The sequence below is a fragment of the Hemicordylus capensis genome, chromosome 6 (assembly GCF_027244095.1).
Source record: "Hemicordylus capensis ecotype Gifberg chromosome 6, rHemCap1.1.pri, whole genome shotgun sequence".
NCBI lineage: Eukaryota > Metazoa > Chordata > Lepidosauria > Squamata > Cordylidae > Hemicordylus > Hemicordylus capensis.
The window spans coordinates 156657615-156680889 of NC_069662.1; the positions used below are offsets into that span (position 1 = coordinate 156657615).

The 23275-nt window shown below is 43.4% G+C and overlaps 1 protein-coding gene across 13 annotated transcripts in view; it reads left to right on the forward strand.

Annotated features, from left to right (window-relative positions):
* CNPY1 (canopy FGF signaling regulator 1) overlaps positions 1-23275 on the forward strand; it is a 60538-nt gene that overhangs the window by 26833 nt on the left and 10430 nt on the right. For 5 of the 13 annotated variants that reach the window (XM_053258994.1, XM_053258993.1, XM_053258995.1 and 2 more), the window contains exons 2-3: positions 1138-1253; positions 11894-12002. In XM_053258994.1, the coding sequence (XP_053114969.1) occupies positions 1231-1253; positions 11894-12002 (132 nt within the window). In that variant the 5' untranslated portion in view covers positions 1138-1230. Of the gene's footprint in view, positions 1-104; positions 296-374; positions 550-666; positions 1254-11893; positions 12003-23275 lie in introns of those variants that run through there. The other 8 variants (XM_053258989.1, XM_053258986.1, XM_053258988.1 and 5 more) reach the window with 4 other exon arrangements.

The window sequence follows — 23275 nt, forward strand, 5'->3', positions numbered from 1 at the left end:
AGGTTTATTCAGCAACAACTCCATTTTCTCCTTCTTCCCCTCCCTTTTCTTTTCAGACTCCTCCCTCACACTCTCTACAGGATTCCCCCCCCCCGCACCCACCCCAACAAATCTCCAAACAAACTGCAAAAGATCACTGGATAGACGACAACAGACCTCCCTCTCCCCATTCCATGGCCCCAATCAGAATTAGACTTCCCCTGCAGCTGTTCTTAGGAGGACATAATTAAGTCAGGAGCGCCAATGTGATGTGTGATTTGACACTAAGAGAGCACAGAAGCAGAGGTGCACCTAGGTAATTTTGGGCCTGGACCTAAAGGCCTTTGGAGGCCACCCTCCCCTGCAAATTAAGTATCATCATGCTCCGCCAGGTGACCACACCACTCAGACAGACTAAAGAGGATATGGGGGCCCCCAGAGGCTGTGGAGGCCTTGGACCTCAGTCCCAAAGCCCAGGAGTAAGAGACCTCTGCACAGAAATAGCAAATGCGGAGACTGATCCTCATTTGGTGGGCGTCCCTACGTAGTTGCTTGCACATCTTTGACTTGGTAGGCCAAAAGGCTTTAATTGTTTTTTTTTTAGGAGATACAGACAAGTTGGCAGGAATGCAGATAGAAGATAGGATATGCACCCTCCCACCAGCCACGATTGCTTTTTAAAAAAGGAAGAAGAGCATATTCTTGCTGCCATTTGGAGCTCTAGAAAGCTCCAGTTCCTACCCCCCCACCCCCCAAATGGGGTTGGAAAAGTCTGATCTGAACTTGACTGTGCAAGTACTGGTTCAGACTCTCTCCGAACCCCTCTGATTTGGGTAAAATTGGACTAGGTCCAGTTTTACTGATCCGATTTTGCCCAGGCCTATGGGGACTGCCTTCCAAATTCCATCCAGGCCCAGTCCTCTTGAGGCAGGCATTAGCAGTGGGCCCCACCGGGATGCGGAGGCCCAGACAGCTGCCTAAGCATGCGGCCTGTTGGTGCCAGTCTGCTTCATGACCCCCTCCTTGATGTCGCACATAACTGCGAGAAGAGAAAGCCGCCATTCCGATGCTGCCTTCTGCAGACTGCCGAGTTTGCTAGGGTGATTTCTGCGCTGGGGACGCCACTTGCTTATTTTTGTTTGGCTTTGTTTGCTGTAGCTTGCAAGGCCCTTGCCGAAGAGCTGGCCTACGACATTAAGAAAATAGGTCCCAAGAGGACTGTGAATTCAGGGACGTTTCGAATCAACCCGGATGGCACACGAGGGAAGAAAAAGGTAAGAGGGAGAAGGACAGGGAGGGGCAGTAATTGCTGGGGTGTGCAATTACCAACCACTTATCCAAACAGCAGTTGGTCTCTTAATCTTCTAACCTTTTCCGTGCTAAGGCCAGTTGCCACTAAATTGCTTCTCTTTCCTCTGGGACCCAAAGTAATCTGTGAGCTTGAAATTGAGATATATTTTCCCCCTTCTTTTTGCAGTACCTTTTTTGGGGAGGGGGGCTTTCAGTTGTCGAGAAGGGAGTATTGTTCCATTGCCACAATGTATTAAAGAAAAGTCAATCACAACTATACAGGAGGCTGCAAGGGGGGAGGGAGGGAAAGGATGGCAGCTCCACTTAGAACCAGTTCCCCGGCGACGTGGGCCAACTTTTCTTGCTCAGAGGAGGCACCCGCTTGTACAAGCAGTGCAGCTTCACTCTGCAGTTTGGGTCACAGGAGCCCGATTCAGATATTAGGACATCTCACATGTCCATGAACTGGGTAGGAGACCAGTTTCCAAAGCTGGGCACACTCTGTTTTGTGATCAAGTTAGATAAAAACAAGGTCAGAGGTGGGGAGCTTGATAGTTTGTCAAGCCCAGCTGGGCAGGGGTTCCGAAGGACGGAATCCGGGTAGTGCACACTTGTCCTACCCAACTGGGCTTGACAGATGATCAAGCTCTCCCACCCTTCCTTGTTTTTATCTAACCCACAATTGCAAAGCAGGGGTGTACCCAGCTCCTGGAAGTGGGTGAGTAACAGCAGGAGAGAGGGCATGCCTTCAGCTCCTGCCTGTAGGCTTCCAGCGGCGCCTGGAAGGCCACTGTGTGGAACAGGATGCTGGTCTAGATGGGCTTCCTTGGGCCTCATCCAGCGGGGCTGTTCTTATATTCTAAACTGGATAGGGCGCATCCTCTACCCAGTTTATGGTGGTGTGAACTGCCCTGGGATGTTGTAGTGAGGCATTTGCCTGAGGTGGCAGATGACTGGGGCACCAGCAAGGTGGCCAGACATCTCCTCCAGGCAGCTGCCATCAGAGCAGCTCTTTGAGACTGATCTGACCCTTGCAAGCGTTGGAAGGAGTGCCTCTGCTCATGCTCCTTGAAAAGCTTGCAAGGAGCGAGAGGAGAGGAGAAGAGAGGAGAGGCTGCTGGCAACTTGTCCTCCTCCTCACTCTCAGCACCACTCCCAGATCTTTCAAGGGTTGGTTTTGAAAGGGGGCTGGAGCCCATCAGGGCCATGGGGCACGGCATGCCGCAATAGCTTGGGCCTTCCCTGATGTACAGAGATTGGTACAGAGCTACATGTTTCTGTGTGAATGACTGTACTTGCGGTCATCATGAGGTAACATGTGAATAACTGTTTCTGTGTACCAGAGCTGTACCTCTTTACACTCACTGTATACTTGTTGTACAAAGCCCTATTCAGACTCTTGGTTATACAGATGTCTGTACACTTGTACATGTGGATACTTGTGCCTGTGTTCATTTAAAAAGTGAACCTGGGCACAGGCTCCTCAAATGCATGGTACAGATAGGACGTATACTGTACCTGCATTCAATGCAATGTGTGAATAACTACGAATACAAATACAATGAATACAATTCAACAAAAGCTCCCAAAGCGGTTTACATAGAAATACATACATGCATACATACATACATACATACATACTGTACATTCATCTGGATCTATGCGCACCATACACTCATTGTATGGATGTTGAACCTACTCTCCACTGGTGGCGTGCTTGTAGTCAGAATGACCCGCTGCCCCTCCCAGGTTGCTTGGCCACACACCCCCGCACACTCACAAGCATGTCCCTATTTCATGGAAGGAATTTTGGAGGATTCAACCACATCCTGGCTTGTAGGAAGCCCCTCGCAGCAACCTTCAAAGGCGGCTTCAGTCTCAAGGCCAAGCAACGTGTGACGCATGATTTGAACACTAGCCTGCCCTGCCATATTCAGAGAAGGAGGTGGGCTGGGATTCAAAGCACAAATTGAGAATGAACATGATGGGCACTGAACCCTGTCTACTGCCTTTCTCTTCCACAGTCCATCCCCCCAGGTCATTGCCCTCCAAGTATCGGAGAGCAGCTCAGAGACCAGCAGCAGAGGAAGGAGGGATCCACTGGAAAAAGCAGCAGACAGGGGCGGGTTCAGCACCCCCAACTGCATACCCCTTTGGGCACTTTAAACAGCATCTCACCAGGTTTCACTCAGATGATTGGGGAAGACACATACTCAATATGCAGTTTGGCCCTATGCAGAAAGACACAGTCTCCCTATAGCAGTGGTGGACAGAAGGTAGATCTTTGGGTCATTCACAGTGGATCAGCAAAGATTTCTGACTCCCAATGGTTTAGGAACAGGCAAGAAGGCTTCCCTCACTGTTTTTGTGAGCTGATAACAAGGCCTGGGTCCCCTTAATTAGGTCAGGCAAGGAAGCATGGCTGGGGGTAGGGAGGGAGGGAGAAAGGGAAGGGAAGGGTTTTCCTTTTTCTGCTCTTCTCCTTCTCCTCTCTCTGCAAACCTTTTAGGCAGGTCTTCCCACTTGTTCATCCTAATTCCCCCACAGGTGATTACACATGAACTTTCTGAGCCCTTTGAAGTCAATTGCACATCTTTTCTTGTACTTATTGTCTGCTCATACTGTATGTATGAGCCATGATCACAGGGCATGACTCAGAGAAAGAGGGAGAGAGAGAGGGAGAAAGGGAAAGAGAGAGACTACAGACACACACTTGAAAAAGAGCATGTTTAAACACGGATCAGTGGAAGTATTTTGCTGGGGAATGCTCATTTCCTCAGACATTTATGGTGCTAGCAAGGGTGGTGCGTGAACTGCACACTCTTCAGCATGTGAATTTACATGCATATAATGAAGCCAGACACAGAAACTGCACCCAGCTGACAAATATTAACAGCTAGGGTAGATTTATCAGTATTCCAGGTACAGGGAGAATGGGTGGGGTATAATAATGAAGCGATATAAGCTGGGTTTTAAAAAATGTTTTTAGAGACAATGCTAATATTGTTTGTACAAGTATTTTAGAGCTATAGTAACTTAACAAAATGGCTCTCCTCGGAGGATATGGATGTTTCAGAGCTGTGATGCAAATGGGGAGGGGGAGGAGACACCCACGAAGTGACTCTGAGGGTTGCCCAGTTTGCAGGGACAAAGTTAGAAGGAGACTGGGCTGGGACAAATGCTGTGGGCAGTGTTTAAAGAAGGGGTAGTGGTGGAGGCTTGGAAGGCAGTCAGGAGACCCTGCCATTGTCAGGACTGGTGGCAATGGTGTCTGGAGACCTCTGCACACCTGAGGCAGGGCACCATATGCCACCACCATGCATGCATCTTCTCCCCCTCTGTCCCTTTTTTAAAGCATGTGTGGGGCAGGGGGTAGGAAAGCATCTTGCCACCATGCTGGCTCCCCAGTGATCTGCAGCCTGAGGTGACTGCTTCATCTTGCCTCATGGAAGGGCTGCCCCTCCTGGTGGCTGTCCAAGGATATTATCAAGGTTCTGTACTTCTCCTCCTCGCCTCTCTTGGGCTGTGTCTCTCCATCCTTTGCCTCTAATACCCCTCCCCCAGTGTGTTGGAGAGGTGCCATTTTGTTGTCTGCTTGGCTGGCATCCCTCCCTGCTGGAGGCTGCACCCCGTGGCTCCAGCCCCTGAGGAAGTGGACAGCTGAACAAGGGGCAGGAAGATAGTTGAGTGCACGGCCAGAGCAGAGAAGGCAGTGACTGACTCTGGGTCAGAGCATCTGTGTGCACACATGTACATGTCTAGCATCCAGTGGGTTCCCAAAAGGGGCCACAGTCCAAGGCCTTGCATGCAAATGAATCATGTGGGACTATATTTTTCTCTCTAGTTTGGTGCCCTCCACTCACCAGGCGATCCAATCCTGTATTAAGGTGGCCATGCTTACATCACAGGCCCATTCACCTGTGGTCCATACATGCAGGAGAGTAAAGTGGTAGAATCAAAGGGGTGGCAGAATGGGTTGTACCACTTCAGCCTGCAGATTGAGGTGGGGGGTGCCATTTCTGAACACTGCCTGCATAATAAATGAATAGCACACAATGGTTCTAGCTCAACTCATTCCCTTTGTGCTGGTTTTCTACTTGCAGGGAGGGTTTTCTTTTCAAACAGAAGGTTGATGTTCAAAAATGTGATTCCTCTTCTGCAGTCTGAAGTGGCACATTTCATTCTATCTGATTTCTATCTATCTCATAGCTAAAATGATGGTTATATATACCTAGGTGGCCAGATTTGGCTTTAAAAAAGCCAAATTCTGGCTTACGGCCCATTTGACCCACGAGTATACCCCTTAGGTTCTGGCAACCTTGAAGCATTCGTTCTTTAGGTACCAATGGATACGAGACATTCTTGAGTGATGCCTAACAAGTTTCTCCTTCATCTCTGCCATGATAGGGATATCACAGTTCCCCTGGGCCTGGTGCTATAGGAATTGCATCACACAGAGAGGCCAGTGCATTACAGAGATGATGGAACAGAAAGACAAAAAGGAATCTGTAGCCACAGAACAACACAAGCACCCACTCTTTAACAGAGATTTAAACTCAAATATTATTTGTAAAGCATCACAAGGATTAGGTGTTACACAATAATTCTGTTTACAAAACCAGTTGCTGCCCTCAGTTTTTCAAACAAAATGTAACGGGGAGGAGAGAGAGAGAGTAGGGCTCTGCAAAACCAGTTTGACTCAAACTGGGCTCGATTTGAGCCAACCTTGTTCAACCAGTTTAAGCTCAAACTCCATAAAGGGCCCATCCCTGTTCGGCCCAATTTGACCAGTTCTACATGTTTGCAAAGGGGAGTCTGGTAAGGATTCCCCTTTACAAGCAAAGCGGGGGGGGGGGACTCTCCATCATTGAAAAGGGAGGGCGGGGCAGGTGGGATGTCACCTTATGTGCCGTGGTAGCAGCGCAGTCCTCCGCAGCAGTGGTGGGCTGTTGGCAGGTCCCCTAGCGCCCCCCCCCCGGCGCTCTCTCCATCAGCTCAGACAGGCAGGGGCCCACTGGCCTGTAATGATAGGGGGAACACCAGTGGGGCCCAGGGGAGCTGCTGCTGCTGCCAAAGAGTCGCACCACCACTGCAGCATATAAGGTGACCTCCCAGCTCCCCCCCTTCCCCTTTCAACCCCATAGGGTTCCCCCACTTTGCATGTAAATGGGGATCCTTACCGGATCCCCTTTGCAAGCATGCAGAACTGGCTGGTTCGGCTCGAACTTGGAAACACACGCCTTTTTGGAGGGCTGGTCCACTTCAAGCTCAGACTGGTCAAACCGGGTCGGTTTGAATCCAACCCAGTTTGATTCGAACCCAGTTCGATTTGAACAGGTTTTGCACATCCCTTCTCTCCGCACCCCCCCCCGCCCAAATACATTTTGATTGAAAAACTGAGGGCAGCATTTGGCTTTTTAAACATAATTATTGTGTGGCATCTAATTCTTGCAATGCTTTACAAATACTATTGAGGGCTGTTTGCATGACTCTAAACAGGGTCAGAGGAGTACCCAGCCAAGGTAGGAGAGAGCCATGCGTGCTCCCAGTCAGCACTTGTGTGTTTGGAGGAGCTGGGAAGGACGGCTTCTCACCTACCCTCAATAAAATGATGGGGGCAGGCTGTGGGTAGTCCACTCCTCGTACACACCAATCAGGAGTGTGAACAGCCCTTCTGTTCCTGTATTTGATGAACTGTCCTCTCACTTTTCTGCCCTTCCTGATTTTCAAGTTTGCACAAACCATAAATCAATTAAAAATACAAATTTGTGCAGGTCCCCCCACCTCCACCAGTGCTGATCTCCCTAAGTTTTTTTTTAAGGTAAGGGAATTAATCAGACAATGCATTTGAGATGAGGCTTTACAGCAGGGCGCAGAGCATGAGTTGCCCTGTTCTAGGAAATTCTAATAAAATCCTTGCTCTAACTAAATACCTCTATGATCTGACATCCCCAAAACTTTGAAGAGCATTTTCTTTAGTGTGCTTTCATGTGCTGCCCTCTGCCTTGTTGGAAGGGAGAGGTTTAGGTATACCTTACCCCCCAACAATTGTGCATTGTTTTAATTATATAGCAAACCACTTTGAGATTATTTTAATGAAAAGCGGTATAGAAATTGACCAATAAATAAATATATTCTATCCTGTTTGTTGGCTAGTCTGAGACTGTAATAAACAAATTGAACTATGATTTTAAAAAAGTTAAATTAAACTGTGTTAAATTTAAATTAATTTAAATTAATTAATTAATTAATTAATTAATTAATTAAACTATGTTAAGTTAAAGTAAAACAAAATTAAACTATGATAAAAAGTCCTGTTCTCTCCCACCCCACTGATAACAATGCCAACCCAACATCATGTGACAGCCAGCCCAAAAGCTCATCTAAATAGATAGGTTCTGGCTGATAGATGAGGGGAGGTCTTGTGGTAGCAAGCATGACTTGTCCCCTTAGCTAAGCAGGGTCCACCATGGTTGCATTTGAATGGGTGACTCCATGTGAGCACTATGAGATCTTCTCCTCAGGGGATGGAGCTGCTCTGGGAAGAACAGAAGGTTCCAAGTTCCCTCCCTGGCATCTCCAAGATAGGGCTGAGAGAGTTTCCTGCCTGCAACCTTGGAGAAGCCACTGCCACTCTGTGTAGACAATACTGAGCTAGATGGACCCATGGTCTGACTTAGTAGAAGGCAGCTTCCTATGTTCCTATGATGGTCAAGGACTGGGTCAGGCAGGTCTACTCAGGGATGGCATGCTAGAGCTGAGGTATAGTGACTGAAAAAGCTCTGTCTCACATGCTCGTCTGCTGAACCTCAGACAGCACAGGAAGGTGGTGCAGGGCTGCTTCTCATGTTGAATAACCTGCACAGTATGAAAGGAGACAATCCTTAAGACCAATCCTGGCCATTTAGGTCTTTCAAGGTAAAAATTCTCCCTCCCTCCTTTCTACTCCCATCTTTTCTCTCCTTTCTTTAAAAACAGCAAAACACACACACATAAACAACAATAATGATGGTGCCACCTGAAGCAAGGATCTACATTCTGAATATGAGTCGGCTTGTTCCCTGCCTGCCATTGCTCAAGATCAGGGCCTATTGCTGGCCTGGGTCGTGACTCCTCTACCATAGCATGTAGCAAAGGGCATTGCTTGACATTCATGGCCAAGTTCCCAGTGGATTGGACAGTGCTTCCCACTAGTGGTGAAAGTGACTAGTCACAGTGTAGTTCAAATTCAGCCAATTTGTACTCTTTGAAGAAAATCCAGCATTCCAATTTCAGAACTATTCGTTGAAGTCCAGGATTTTCAGCAAATTCATTTTATCTGGCAATGTATAAACTTTGGACCCTGAATTGTTTTGGGAATAAATAACGAATTGAGAAATCTTCCTGCTGATTCATCACAAGAAAAAGCTGATTAAAAATGAAAAAGCAAGTCAGACACACATGACAGCATCCAGCTGTAATGAGATAGTAAGCAAAACCTGCACAGATTAATTCAACTTAAATCTTAGCATATTTGTACTTTCTGGAGTACAGCATATTTTGTACTTCAGGAAGAACAAGAAGTTTCTGAACTTTCCTAATTTATAAAGCTCTATCCCCAAAGGAGGTGTTCAAATACAAACAGTTGCAGTTTAGATATATTTGAATCCAGGTATTTATTAAAGATAATGAACATTTGAATCTGATGGGAAATTAGGAAATCCCTTGGTCATTTTAAGTTCTCCCATTCCCATTTCTCATATATAAGCTTCCCAACATGCTTGATTGAGTTAGAGTGACCAAACATTTTTTAAAATCTTTTAGCAAAGACACCATAATATTTTATATTGGCTCATTACTGGTCCCTCTCCTTAAATCTTTTTGTTAACTGCTCAATGGTGTGTGTGTGTGTGTGTGTGTGTGTGTGTGTGTGTGTTCGTGTGTTCGTGTTCCAAGCTCTCTGCTGCCACCACTGACAATAATGCTGGGTGTTGTGGAGTCCACCCAAAATAATTTATTTATTTATATTGATGAATGTATATACCGCTTTTCATAACAAATTTAATTCAAGGTGGTTCATAACTGCCCTGAGCCATTTTTGGAAGGGTGGTATATAAATAAAATAAAATAAACAAATAAAAAACATATATTAAAAACAATACGATCCATAAAAATGTATATTTTTAAATAATATCTATAAAGATCTATAAAAATATGTGCACAGACCTCATGGACATATTCACATGATTAGTGTGAAGAGCTGTAAGGGGGTTTGCAGGGAGAGCGGGCTTGGCCCACTCTCCCTGCAGACGATCCAAAGGCAGCCCTGGGTGGCTGGATTTTTATTTTTTTATTTATTTTTATTTATTGTTAGATTGATTTACTGCCTTTCATTAAAAACAATCCCAAGGCGGTTTACAAAAGTTAAAACACATATGATAAAAATGAGTTAAAAGTATTTAGCTAAAAACATAAAAACAAATCTGATATTTTAAAAAATATAATATACAAACACATAAAACTATACATGGATTGGCCGCCCACACGACTGTCAGCTCCGTCATGAAGCTGGCGGGGGCTGTGGGGATCAGGGGTCTACTCGATCGAGTCTCCCAGTCAGGGAGCCACTCGTGTGTCACTGCGCGCCATGGCAACACACGAGCAAAAAGATGAGGTTCACAGTGCGCTCGCTCCGTTACCCTCATCGAAGGGGGGGGGTATTTATGGAGGCTAGCTGCTGAGAGCCGTGTGACTCCCGTTGCAGCACACGATCGCCCCAAAGCGGGCTAGGCTCCCATAGCCTGCTTTGGGGCGATTGTGAGAATAGCCTCAAAGTGTGCTATGCAGAATTTCCCCTATCAATGCCTTCCCTTCTAAATCCCCTCCCCAACAGAGGTTGGACAGCCTCAGGGATGCTATGGCAGATTCCTGTACTCAGCAGGGGGCTGGGCTGGAGGACCTCCAAGGTCCCATTGGACTCTACAATCTGTGCTCCCAGGAAAGGTGCAATGATGCTCAATGATGATTGTTTAAGGTCAAATATTATTTTCACTGTAGTTCAGTGGTAGAGCATCTGCTTTGCATACAGAAAAGTGTCTCCTGGTAGGGCTGGGAAGACCTCCTGGCTGAAACCTTAGAGAGCTGTTGTCAGTCACTGCAAACCGTACAGAGCTAGATGGACCAATGGTCTGAGTCAGTAGAAGGCAGCTTCCTATGTTCCTGTATAAATCAGCAGCTCCATGTCGATGGAGAGAGACACACATGCTAAGGTTAAAACCACCCTGAGCCATTTTTGGAAGGGCGTTCTATAAATCAAATAGATCAAATAAATGGGGGGGGACCCCAAGCACAGCTCCATGCTTTTCTTTGACAATTGTGTTTGCAGCAGTACCACTGGTGTTACACCCATGCTTTCTGCAGCAAACATGTAAAGTGTGGAATTCATCTTTAAATACAGATGTGCATGCATCTGGAAGCCATAATAGGGCTGTTAGATGTCCATGTGTGCACATGGGTGTTTGCGGATATGTGTCTCTCTGTCATTGACAGCTAACATGTTTGGTTGAGGAACACTGCTGTACTCCTGGCAAGCACAATTGCTGAGTTAAGTGTGAAGCCATTCTAACATGAGGCAATTGTGCAGAAAGCTCACTGCAGAAAAATGTTTGGTTCATTTGCTGATGTTCTCACTCTCCCTCCTCCCCACTTTCTCTCTCTCTCTCTCTCTTTCATGAAGTTGTTTTCAGTGTTTAAATCAATCATTACTCTCTGTTTATTTCAGCAAAGGACTTAATTCTGCAGAGAAATGTGCCCAGTCCCCAAAGGCTGTGATAGGAACATGACCTTTGGTACCTGTAAATGTTGTGTACCAAGACTGCCTTTCCTGACAGCTGTGGTGATAATCCCCTTTGTCTCTTTTAAGTGAGAGCTGATAAGTCTGTATAGAACCTGTTCACCACATTTCTCTCTCTCCACAAGGTTTAAATGCCCCTCAAAGAGAAAAATGCAAGCGAATACACGCTTGGTTCAAAAGGTGTTTATTTTGGAAGGAAATGGTAGCCATTCTTCCAATCAGAATTCACTAAAGGGGAAACTGGTCTTCATTATTTGCAGGGCTGCTTTAAAAAAAATCTCTTAAAGGAATTATTTAAATTTAGGAAGTCTTTACACCAGAGAATCTAGGATCCAAAGGGTCACCGTCAGTGGCTACATCCTGACTAAATGTACTAACGGAGGTCCTGTTGAAAGTTAGTACTCCTTTGGAGAAACTCCTAATCAGCATTACTGAGTAATATAGGATTTCAGCCCGTGTTCTGTGTGCACATCAGGGCTTTTCAGCCCCCTCTCCATTCACACTGCAGTCCCTTGTGCACAACACACCACCAACTCCTCACCAACACACTACTCTAAAGTTAGAAAGACCTCTCTTTTGTCACATCGGAAAAGTCACATTGGGTGAGAATAATCTGTAAGTACAACCACGTCACGCGTTACACTGTAGGTGTGTGGGTGGGTGTGACCATCGTCACTTCCCTATCACACCAACAGAGGGGTCACTTTAGGTGAGTTTATAACACTGGTCATAAATAGCACCTAAGAAGTGTGTTACTTACTATTACACACACACACACTCCTGCTTTTTTAGGTGTCATGATTTCAAGATCCACATTGGAAGGTTTATCCAAGAAACAGCAATGACAACACACCATTTATATAGCCGCCACATAGCAGTTGTTCTCTGGACAGCTCACAAGGTAAAAGACTACCCATTTATTATTGTTGTTTTCATTAAGTCCATTTGAGAGTGAAAAGTCCTGCGTAAGAGTATCTCAGAATAAGTACATGTCCACTAACTATTTGGAATACAGTGGAAGATATATTTGGAATATATGACTGAATATAGTGGGGGTTTAGTGGAAATGGACTGCAGATTGTGTTAACTGCATGCTGCTCAACCAGGAGAGATCCACCATCCTCCAGTTCATCATCTAATGCCAGCATGATCCTCACTGCTCAGCTCTGCTCTAGAGTGTAATTCAGCTTGCACTATGTAAGCACTCTCTGCTAGGGAACAAGGGATATGAAATCTCTTTCCCCTCCTAGTCCGTTCTGTCACCTGAAGCACATTTCCAGCCATCCAGAAGGGCATTAAATGGTAGTGTGCTTTATTCTCTCTCTCTCTCTCTCTCTCTCTCGCTAGTGCAGAAGGCCCAATGAATGGGGTCATGCATCAAGTCCCCTGCAGTTAACCATTATTTTTGGTGAATAAAGGATGGTTAAGGTTGAGTGGAATGTCAGGAAACCTTTCATCCTTCTTCCTTTCAGCTGTCTGTGTTCTTACCCACAAGCCATACGAAGCTTCCTGGCTTGGTTTTCACATACGTGGCCAGCTGGCTCCTTCTGCATAAGGCCTGTGAGCTTCTTGGCTGGGCTGAATGCCTCCACATCTGCAGAGAGAGAATACCAGGCGATTGCTAGCACAGTGCAGTCAATTGGGTTTTTGCTTCTCTCCGTGTTTTACAGGGAACAGCAAGTGATGCCTATAGCCAGTCCATTGCATGTCATTATGGTGCTGCTGACAACATTGGAGGTCAAAAGTAGGGTTCTTCTGGGGAGGGCCTGGAATGGAACCAAGGCTGGTCAAGGGTGGAATCTGATAGGTCAGGGAAACAGCCCATCAGAACTTGGAAGGTCAGATCTGGGTGGAGTGTTCTGGTGTCTGGTGTTGGGGGTCTAGAAGTAAAAAACTCTTTGTCAGGCTAACTCTGAGTGGCTAGGTTTTTTGCCCCAATACTGATTTGCTACCTGAATGTGCGTGTACTGGTTGAATCAGTAAAATAGTGGATAGTCAGCAGTTCTACATAAATAACCCATATGGGTTGTTTCTTTCCATCAGTGCTGGTGGTATAAGAACATGAGAAGAATATAAGCATTGATCAAAAGACTGAGACAAAAAAAAAATCACTCATAGAACTTCTTAGGCACAACCCTGAAGCTTTGATCTGGGTTTGTCCACCCTCCAAGGTTACATGCAGAGCCTTGACTGTCCTACACTGCAAACAACATCTGGAAATCATCGCCAGAAACTGTGTCTCAGTTCCTTCAGTTGCACCACATCCAAGAGGGGTACATATTCTAGCTCACAGGTCCTCAGCTTTAGGTCCCCAGATGTTGTTGGATTACAATTCTCATCATCCCCAGCCATAATGAATGGTTGTAGTCCAACATCTGGGAATTCAAGTTTGGGAACTTCTGTTCTAGCTAAGACAGAATTCACTTTTTAAAAATGAGAATGGGAAGGTGGGTGAGAGCCAGTTCTGTGGGAATGACCTATGTGCTCGTTAGGCTCTGTGCTTATTTTTATTATTTATTTATTTACTACATGTATATCCTGTTCTTTCAAGGAGCAAAGAGCAATGCACGTGGTTATATTTATCCTCACAACAAACCTGTGAGGTAAGTTAGGCTTACTGACCCAGAGTCTCCCAATGAGTTTTATGGCTGAATGAGGATTTGAACCCAGGTCTTCTCAGTCCTAGTCAAAGGCTGCCTTCTGACTATTTTAAATGTTAAGCTGGTCTAAGGACCGTAATAAATTTACTACGACTACTACTGACTAAAGAAGGCAACCATGCCTTCTAATGCTAAACCAGAGCCAACCCTGCTAGAGTTTCGATTTTGTGGTTGCCTGAATGCATAAAAATGCGGTTTCGTCACCCACCCAACCAACCAAAGGTTCTCAACCCCAAACCATAATCTGAACCTTTGGTTTGTAGTGTGTTTTGCTGCAGGAACCTCAGGTTTGAAGGTGGCATCATGTTGTCCAAATTCTGCTGTCATCGTAAGCTGAGCTTTGTGCTGTGGGCGGCTGCTCCCAAAACCATAGAGAGGGCAGCTCAGACCAGCCCAGAAACACGTCAGCTTCTCGTTGGCTGCTTCTCAGATTAGTTGTCCCGCCCTCTGCATTCTCATGAAGTTCCTCTGGCAGTCTGGTCTGCCCGCAAGACATACCCACGGAAAGTTTTTTCTTTCTTTCCCCTGCACAGCCACTTGGGTGTCGTGCTAAAGGATGCCCCACAGTGGCCAATTTACATAATGCACAACGCTGGTCTCAGCCCAGACCATTTGCTTGTGGACTATGATCTATCTCCAGTATTTCCCTACTCTGCCCACCGGAGACCGCCCAGACATATGGAGCAGCCCAGACTCCTTGGGAGTGTGGAAGGGTTGAGTGGAGATGGGAAAGTACAGAGTATGATTTCTATTATTAACCAGAGATACTGGGAGCTCCACATCAGAGAGCCCCCTAGAGTTCAATGCTTCATAAGAGTGCAGTCCAACGGAGATCCGAAGGTCATGGAGCCTCTGCTCCTGCTCAGTGGACTGGCCCTCTCATGAGAGAGCTAATCCCTGGCCAACAAGCCAACATGGGGTCAGAGTGTGCTGGGGCTTCCTGGACTGCTTGGCCCAGGTCTACCATTCCAAGAGCATCCTTTGCCACAGTAGACCAAACCCCAAGATCCTTTGCCTGCCCTCATAGATCTTTTTATTTATTTATTTTTTCAAATTTGTAGACTGCCCCAAACTTCCATCTCTGGGTGGTTTACAGCAACATAAAACAGATTAAAAATGAAAACCTTAAAAACAATTTAAAGCCACAATCCAGTTAAAAAGCCTGGGTGAAAAAAGAAGTCTTTAGGAACTTTTTAAAAAGTTGTCAGAGAACATATACATGTTACCTCCTAGGAAGCCATCATGACCCCTTCCAGGAGTAACAGGAACTAGTGCCCTACTGCAACCCCCAACACAAGTAGTTGTGCTTGTTGTGCACAGCTGTATGGCTGTGGTGCCTTACTAAGGGCAGTGGTGCAAGTGCTGTGAGGAACGAGTTTAAATGCCCTTTCCCAGCTGAGGGCAGTCGATGGATGCTGAAAAGGCACAATTGCACTGGGAGATCGTGGTCACAGCTTGACGCCTTGCCCACAGTCTGGCGACGTGAACACTACAGAGCTTGCTGGGATGCAGCCTCAGAAGACGAGGAAAAGGGAGGCGCCCCTCTGCCCACAAGCCAGAGGCTGTGAGACTCAACGATTATCTGTGGGCTGATTCCCAGGCTCACAGATTAAGCACAGGTTCATCTACCCGAGGTTTCATGCTAGGTCCGAAGGCGGCCTAACACTCTAACCACTACAACCAGTCAGAAGCCAGTGAGTCTGGAGACAACAAGTGGACTTTAAAAATAAATAAACTATTTATTTAACTACTCTGTCTCTCAATCACAAGGATTCCCAAGGCAGCTGAAAACAACATACAGCTATACTATGGCTGGGATTATTGGATTGTAGACCACCAACATCTGGTGGCCTTCTGAATCCCTATGAATGGGTAGATCTGTCATTCCCCAGAGCTTTTGCCCAGAACCGCTCTGAGAATCTCAAAGGCTGAAAAGTGCTTTCTTGTTTTCCAAAGGTGCTCTAGACCCCTGCAACAATCTTTTTGAGAAGTTAGCCATTACATTTCCAGGAAAAGAGGAAAACCAGAGTTGTGGTGGAGAAAGGATCATTTTGCATTTTGATTGCTTTGCTTTTGATTGTCTTGTTATTATTCACATGTTGGGCAATTTCTGCATGTCCATTAGAGATTATAAGCTCTATGTTAATGAGCCCGGACACAACACACAGGAAAGGAGGAACTAAACTGATTTTTAGCTAAAGTAGATAATGCTGGGGGAAATTTAATTTATTTTTCCAATGTAGCACATATGATTTTGTGTTGGATGAGAGTTAATTCTTTGTTTTCTTTTTGGAAGTGGGTACTGGATGATTTTAGTGATGGAATAAATAAGCTTTAGGCCACATTTACATATCACGCAGAACCAATGGACCCACTGTTCTGCTCCCCTCGCCCTGGGCTCCTGTCTGCATTCAGACAACAGGGAGACCGTCCTCTTTGCTTTTTGATACTGGTACAAACAGTTGGATCCTATGACATGCCACACAAAGAAAATGGCTTCTGGAAATGAATGGCCAGATTTTCATCCTAGCCCAAACACTGGCACCTCAGAAGCCACCCTCAGCACTGCTGGGCCATTGCTGTTCCCTTTTCAGCACAGCAGAGCCCCACACAAGAGGCCTTGCAGGAAATGAGGAGTGGGTAGAACCATTCTTCAGGCCTTGCATGGTCTTCTGTGGGTTTGCTTTATGGAATCGGCTCCTCTCAACAGCAAAGCTCCTGTGCTGATGGTTGCCTTGCAGTGTGGGGTTTTCTGGTAACTGGTGCCAAAGGATTAGGCTGAAAAATTGCTGCTACTTTGAAAACAGTTAGCTTTAAAATAAAAATAAACATCTGGCTGTTTTAGTAGTTTGAATAACACCAAGAATGCTTGGAAATAGTGTATTTTTGATGAGAGCCCTGGATGTTTTCTCCCAAGAGAACGCATGTTCCATATTCTTCTCTTCCATAGGCAATCAAAAACATTTTTATTCCACTGGAATCAGTGGAAATGCCCACTGTTTTATAGAGCTGTGAACTTCTGAATTTGTTACTTTCTTAGTTTTAGTAATAGTAGCTGGCATCCCTGACTAAATTTGCTAGAAGAAGTCCTATTGAAATTTAATATACCGTTTGACTATTCCCTGAGTAGTACTATTCAGTACGTTAGTCTGGCTCTCAGCTGTATTTGTTTTTCTATGTTTTAGATAGCTATTTTTGTTTGTATCTTTACATATTTGTAAGTTACTTTATGATTAGTTCTCTGTTGAAAGGTAGTCTGTAAAGAAACAACACAATTGCCAGCATTCACAAAGATCTCTCTGTGCACATCCCTTGCAACCCAATGGGACTTCTTCAAAGAAATATATAGAGGATTTCACCAATAAGTGAAATCACCAATTGGACTATCTCTATGCCACTTAAGAAAAGATCCGCATCAGCTTCAATCTGTGTCCCAAACGGGAAGCTACTTCTGAGATGATTTTGGCTCAATAAAGCTCTTAAGCAGCAGTGTTGCTTTAAAGTTTCAAGTTGAACATCTGGCTTCTGTTCAACATGCTAAGGGAATAAACTCTAGAGGGGCTAAAGAGTACCATATTCATTGTTTGTTTGTTTATTCAGTGTATATATCACCCTTCCTCAAATGGCTCAGGGTGGTTTACATTAAAATCAAAAACACATAATAAAACAATTTTAAAAAACAACATTTAAACCAGATTAAAATTAAAATTATATATCATTAAAAGCCAGGCTAAAAAGATGGGCCTTAAGGCTCTCCTGAAGGCCTCCAAGGAAGAAAATCCTCTTATATCCATGGGGAGCATGTTCCACAATGCAGGGGTGACAACTGAGAAGGCCTGATCCCAACTCACCACCAGATGAATTGGTGGCCTCCAAGACAGACCCCTCCTGATGATCTTAATGAGCAGTGGGGATCTTTTAGAGAAAGGTGTTCCCTCAGGTAACCAGGGCCTAAGCCATTCAGGACTTTAAAGATAATAACCAGGACTTAGTACTTTGCTCGGAAATGCAAATGCAACTGTTTAACAACAGGCACAATGTGTTATCTTCAGGAGTAAGTGCTTTAAATGTAGTTGGTGGATTAAACCCCTGTTTGCTGGGTAGAATCAGTGGATTCCAAGGAACAGCTAGAACAGCTAGGAGAAGTGGATGGAGAACCAAAGAAGGCATACTGAGTTGAGGTCCTTGGATATATAGTTAACTTCTTTCTATCTATCTATCTATCTGGGAGAGTGTTAGTTTTATGGACATAGTTAATAGATGATGATCTGAGCCTTATGGGTGGGTTCAAACCAGCAGCTAGTAAGTAAGAGAAAACCTCTGGTTCCAGCAAGCACACACTCCCAGTACTGCTGCCGTTTCCATATCATCGGAACCTACCAATGTCAGGTGGAGAATGTCAGTTACAAATGCTGGTTGAATTATGGGCTGTGAAGAGGACTTGGCCATCTCCATTCAACATTTGCAAGTCTGGACAGCATGGAAGCACTGGTGGTACCAGCAGCACATGCTCACTGGGAGCTGGTGGTTTTCTCCTGCTTACTTACTATGATGTCTGAACCTGACCAGTTTCTGATGATCTGGAATATGAGTGTGTTTGGAGGTGTGATTTATATTTGTTTGTTTTCGTTTTATCATTTAAATAGAAGGATCATAGGAAGTTCTGACATCAGTGGTTTGCATCCCCTTCTAGAATTACAGTGTACTGCAGTGCCTATCCAGTTATTCAAAAATGACACAAAGACTAGATACCATATAGAGCCATACTAATTTTGCACCTCCCAGGTAACAAGTCAAACCAATGAATTTAAGTAACATTGTGATGTGATGGTCTCTTCTACTTTTGTTCTTGAGTCAACATTTTGGTGTTTGTTTGTTTGTTGTTTGTTTTTTGGCTTTGGAAACCCTTGTTTACTAAAATTAGGAACTTCAAGAATCCTTCAAAAGGGGTGTTGTTGCTATTTTTCAATGCATGTAATTATTACACCGTTTAGAACCTGACAGACACATTCCAGTTTGATGTACATTATTCAAGTTAGATTAGCTTTTACTTTGTTCAGACCAGAAGTCATAAAAGATACATAAACATTAAAACAGCATATGCTCTAAAGGAATAAGATCAAACGTCATTTTTAAAAAACTCCTAGTTTATGTCTTGCTAAATGTTGTTGATGCCAAAAGAGCTATCAAGGCATAATGCAATCCTTTCTATTATATTTTTGTTTCAATTGACTAGTAAGAATACTGGTTTTTGTGAGTGGATCATTTGTCCTTGCCAAGAAGAAAGATCCAAATGCTGAGCTCTAAACTCCTTTTTTATAGAATAGTCCACTTGTAGCAATTTCCTGCACTGAGTAGTATGACTTTTAAAGTCTCTTCCAACTCTGAAATTCTATGAGTGGCTTCACATGACATACTAAAAGATGATCCATTGCTTCTTGGAGTTTGGCAGTGAACCCAACTTCTGGTGAGGGTGGTTGAGGATATGTTGACATTGACCATGTTCTGCAAAGCTGCCAGTGTTGGCATATTCTACCTGACTTTCGGTTCTGGAACCAACATCTGGAACTGATTTCAAATCTTGATTACAAATGTAAGTTCCAAACCCAAAGCTGGGGACAATATGTTGACATTGGTGAGTTCGCACAACATAACCAAAGTTGGCACATTGCACTATCACCAGAAGTCAGGCTCACTGCTGAACTGCAGGAAGTGGCAGGTGGGCTTTTAGTGTGTCGTGTGAAGCTGTCCATATTATGAGATTCCTCCCCTGCTCGTATAAGTCATGCACTACCACAGAAGACATCCAGTGAAAACAAAGGCAGGTCAGTGCTAACTTAACATGATGATTGATAGGATAACATTATAGTATATAACATAACATAATATAACATAACATAACATAATGTAACATAACATAGTTATTGTTATTCCTCAAGTGAGCCTGGAATTAAATGCTGGATATTTTGCCGCTCTCTCATGTGTGAGCAATTTCATTGTAGCAACAAGTGAGCATTATGGAATGTGGAAAATGGATGACGTGAAAAGACTGTCCGTGTTGGGCTTGGTGGTGGTCTTATATGAAATGGAATGCAACTGTTGCATTAACAGGCAGCTCTGGCAGAACAGGGCATGGATATCTTTAACTTTCAAGGAAGGCTTTTAATTCCAGATGTTAAAATGTCAGAGTTTGTTACTGAAAATGATGTTACGCTGATTAGTTACACCACAAAAGCTAAAGTACCTTCCTCTGCTCGGATCACGTCTCTTAATGGTAATAGTTGGGCTTGCTACACGAATTGCCTTCTCTAATATATCTCTCTCTCTGCACATTTGGCTGAAAATAGATGCAATTTCAGCCAAACTCTATTTTATTTTTATTTTTATTTATTTTTAAGTCTGAGTGCACTTTACCAGGCTAAAATGGGAGAAAATACGTGCTTTTATTTCAAGTCACAAAAAAGTATCTTCTACCATTCCACATTCTTGCAATAAACTTCTATTTCTAAAGTGTAACAGTAAATGGTTTAAACTTTCTCTGATTTTTTTTCTGTTGGTGAATAAACTCTTCTTCTTTTTTTAATTAAGCAAGCCCAGGTGGTAGGCCCACGTAGCAAACATATTTTTCCAACCTTTATTATGCCTCATTAGAATTCTCTCCTTTAAAAGGATTTCTAATTATATTGTCTAATAAAACTAAACCTTGGAGATCATTTGCATATTATATGAAGAAATCTCATACAACAAACTCACAGCGGATTCAATTAACATAATAGCTAATTATATATCCCATCAGCCTTTTGAGTAGCCCGGCATTCATGTTTCCCCTGTTCTAGCCTAGAGCAAGGGGGCTGCTTTCTGAGTTTTCACTTTTAAATATTGACTCAATAAATATCGGAAATGATGGAATACTTTTGCCAATTAAAAAGCTTGTGATTAAACTACATGGAAACACTTCTTTAAACACTTGTTTCCTTATTCTGGAACACTTGTTTCCATATTCCATAGCTGTTTTCCCCCATAGTCAAGCCACAAAGCACTGCATGTTATTAGACATGTGTACTTATTTACATGGGTGGCTGTACATATGTATACATACATGCATGCATAATTCATACATACTGCAACACTGACATAAGGAGAAGAAAGGAGGTGGGGAGAGAATATCTCTCACATAGAGAATGCTGTTAAAAAATTGATTGGCACTTTGTATTTTGGAAGATGTCCATCTGCAGGAGTTACATTTTTATTTTTCTTATCCTGTGTCCACAACCCAATTGTATTCTTGGCTGGCTATGGTCTCTATCAAGGCAGAAATTTACCACGAGATTAGTGGAGACATAGTAATGAACTGGCTCATGAGCTTTCTTGTAATTGACTGTTATGAAGGTGTCATCTCTGCAGCCTGTAATGAATTCTTAAAATTGGCTAAAATATTCTGGAACCGATTTGTCATGTGCACGTGATCATGAGTACAGAGAGTAACTTTTTGTCTTTTTTAACATTTTGAATTATTAGAAAGATCAGCGTGCTTTTCTTCTCTTTTCTTCTTTTTTTTGAAATGTCAAGTATGCTTTGAATGATCAGCAGTACTGGGGATTTATTTGAAAATGTTTCAAATGATCTATCCAATGAAAAAAATCTGCATACACAGCAAAATCAAGGGCGGGAAATCTAGTTTTCTGGAGTACCATGTTCTTTGTTGTTGTGTTTTAAAACAAGAAACCAAAACAACAAAAAACAAACCCTAATGATAGTGGCTAAAGTTTGATGGAGAGTCAGATGCCTTTCTCTCTTTACAATGATGGCCGCCTTGTTATTCATATTTTAATGAGGTTACTATCTCTGAGACAGCTTTTCGGGGTGGAGGCCCCTGTCTCCGGTGTGACCACAATAGGAGTTGTTTTATTGACAAGCACCATTCAGAATCTTCAGAGTCTCCAAAGAAAGGCCTTCATTTTCTGCCACTTGCCCAAATACTGTTTTTTGTTGCTCTTTTATTACTAAAGCAATTTTAAAGTATGCTGCTTAACTTTTTGATGAAAGGTCTGGTGGGGATGGTGGTTGCGATATGTCTCTGTAGAAAGTATACCTTTCAGCCAATATGTTAGTTTGAATATGAATTCCGGTGGCTTTCTAATAAAATTTCATTATCCAAAGAGGCAACAGAGACAGAGTAGAAGTGAACTGATTAGGTACAATTGTACATATTCCGTTTGCATACAGATAGTTATATGCATAGATACGTGTGTGAATGTGCACAGCCCTGTGCATATAATGGCACCCAAGACTGTGTGGAAGAAGAATTTAATCTCTTAATAATTATGTGGGAAAAGGAAGCTAATCTGAAGTCTCACACTGAGTTTAATTCTGATCATTTCAAAAGGGGTGTGTCGGGAGGGGGAGAAGTAATTCTGGAAGAGGAAGTGTTTGTAACTATGATCAGCTACTATGCTGACCCCATTCACTTTTCTAAACATAAAAGGTGGGTGTTGAAATGCACACACAACAATTCCTGCATTTGTTTCTTTTTTTTAAAAACCCACCACTTTGGTAGGCATAGAAGATGCTGGATCAGAATCCAGTCCTCTCTATATGCACATGGATATCTACTTATTGTTTAATATAGACAAAATGAAGAATATATATGTGTGTGTGTGCCAATCACAAATATTCTGTTTGTATGAATAAAACTTTACCCTGCACAAATGCATGGAAATCAGGTAATTTTTGTCTGTCATCACTTCAGCTAAAAACTCTCTCTCTCTCTCTCTCTTTCCTGTACAGCTGTATGTGTAAATGTAGATGAGCATAATCCAGTATTTCATTAAGTTTGCTTAAATTCAACTGGTGCCAATTGGATGTAAAGATGCTTATGTTTATACTGAATTGCAGTGTACTGTGATATATTTTGGGGTCCTAATTTGGATATTGTAAGTCAGAGGCAACTCACAATCTGTTGTGATACTTACTTTTGATATTTTGGTCAATGACTTCCATCGGATCCCATATGAGCAACCGGTGAAAGAACAGTAGAGAAATTGCTTCTAAAATAATAGCTTGGGATATAAATTGAAAACTTCTTTTGTTTCCTAATGCTTAGCAAATAACCATTATGATATTATGAAAAAAAAATACAGCTATTTCAGTATGCTGAAATATCACAAGTTACTTTTTAGATTCCCCCCTCTCATGTTTAATAGTCCTACACTTCTATTTAAATGTGAAGTCACATGGTTAGGGAAATATACTATGAACTATTCTGTTTAATGTGCTGTACACATTAAATTCAACACAGAGTTCCCATTCAAACCAATGACCCTCAGCACTCTTAACTCTGTGTGAGATTGTGGCCATGACAGCTCTAAGATGATGTAGCTGAAATCTGGGGGGTCAGCTGAATCTCAAATAAAACTCCCTGAACTTTTAATACTCATTATATCATGCACCCTTTCCCAAAAAGTCCTTTGCCTCTGTAATGAGTGTTCTAAAGACGTTTGTTTTGAAAAATGAG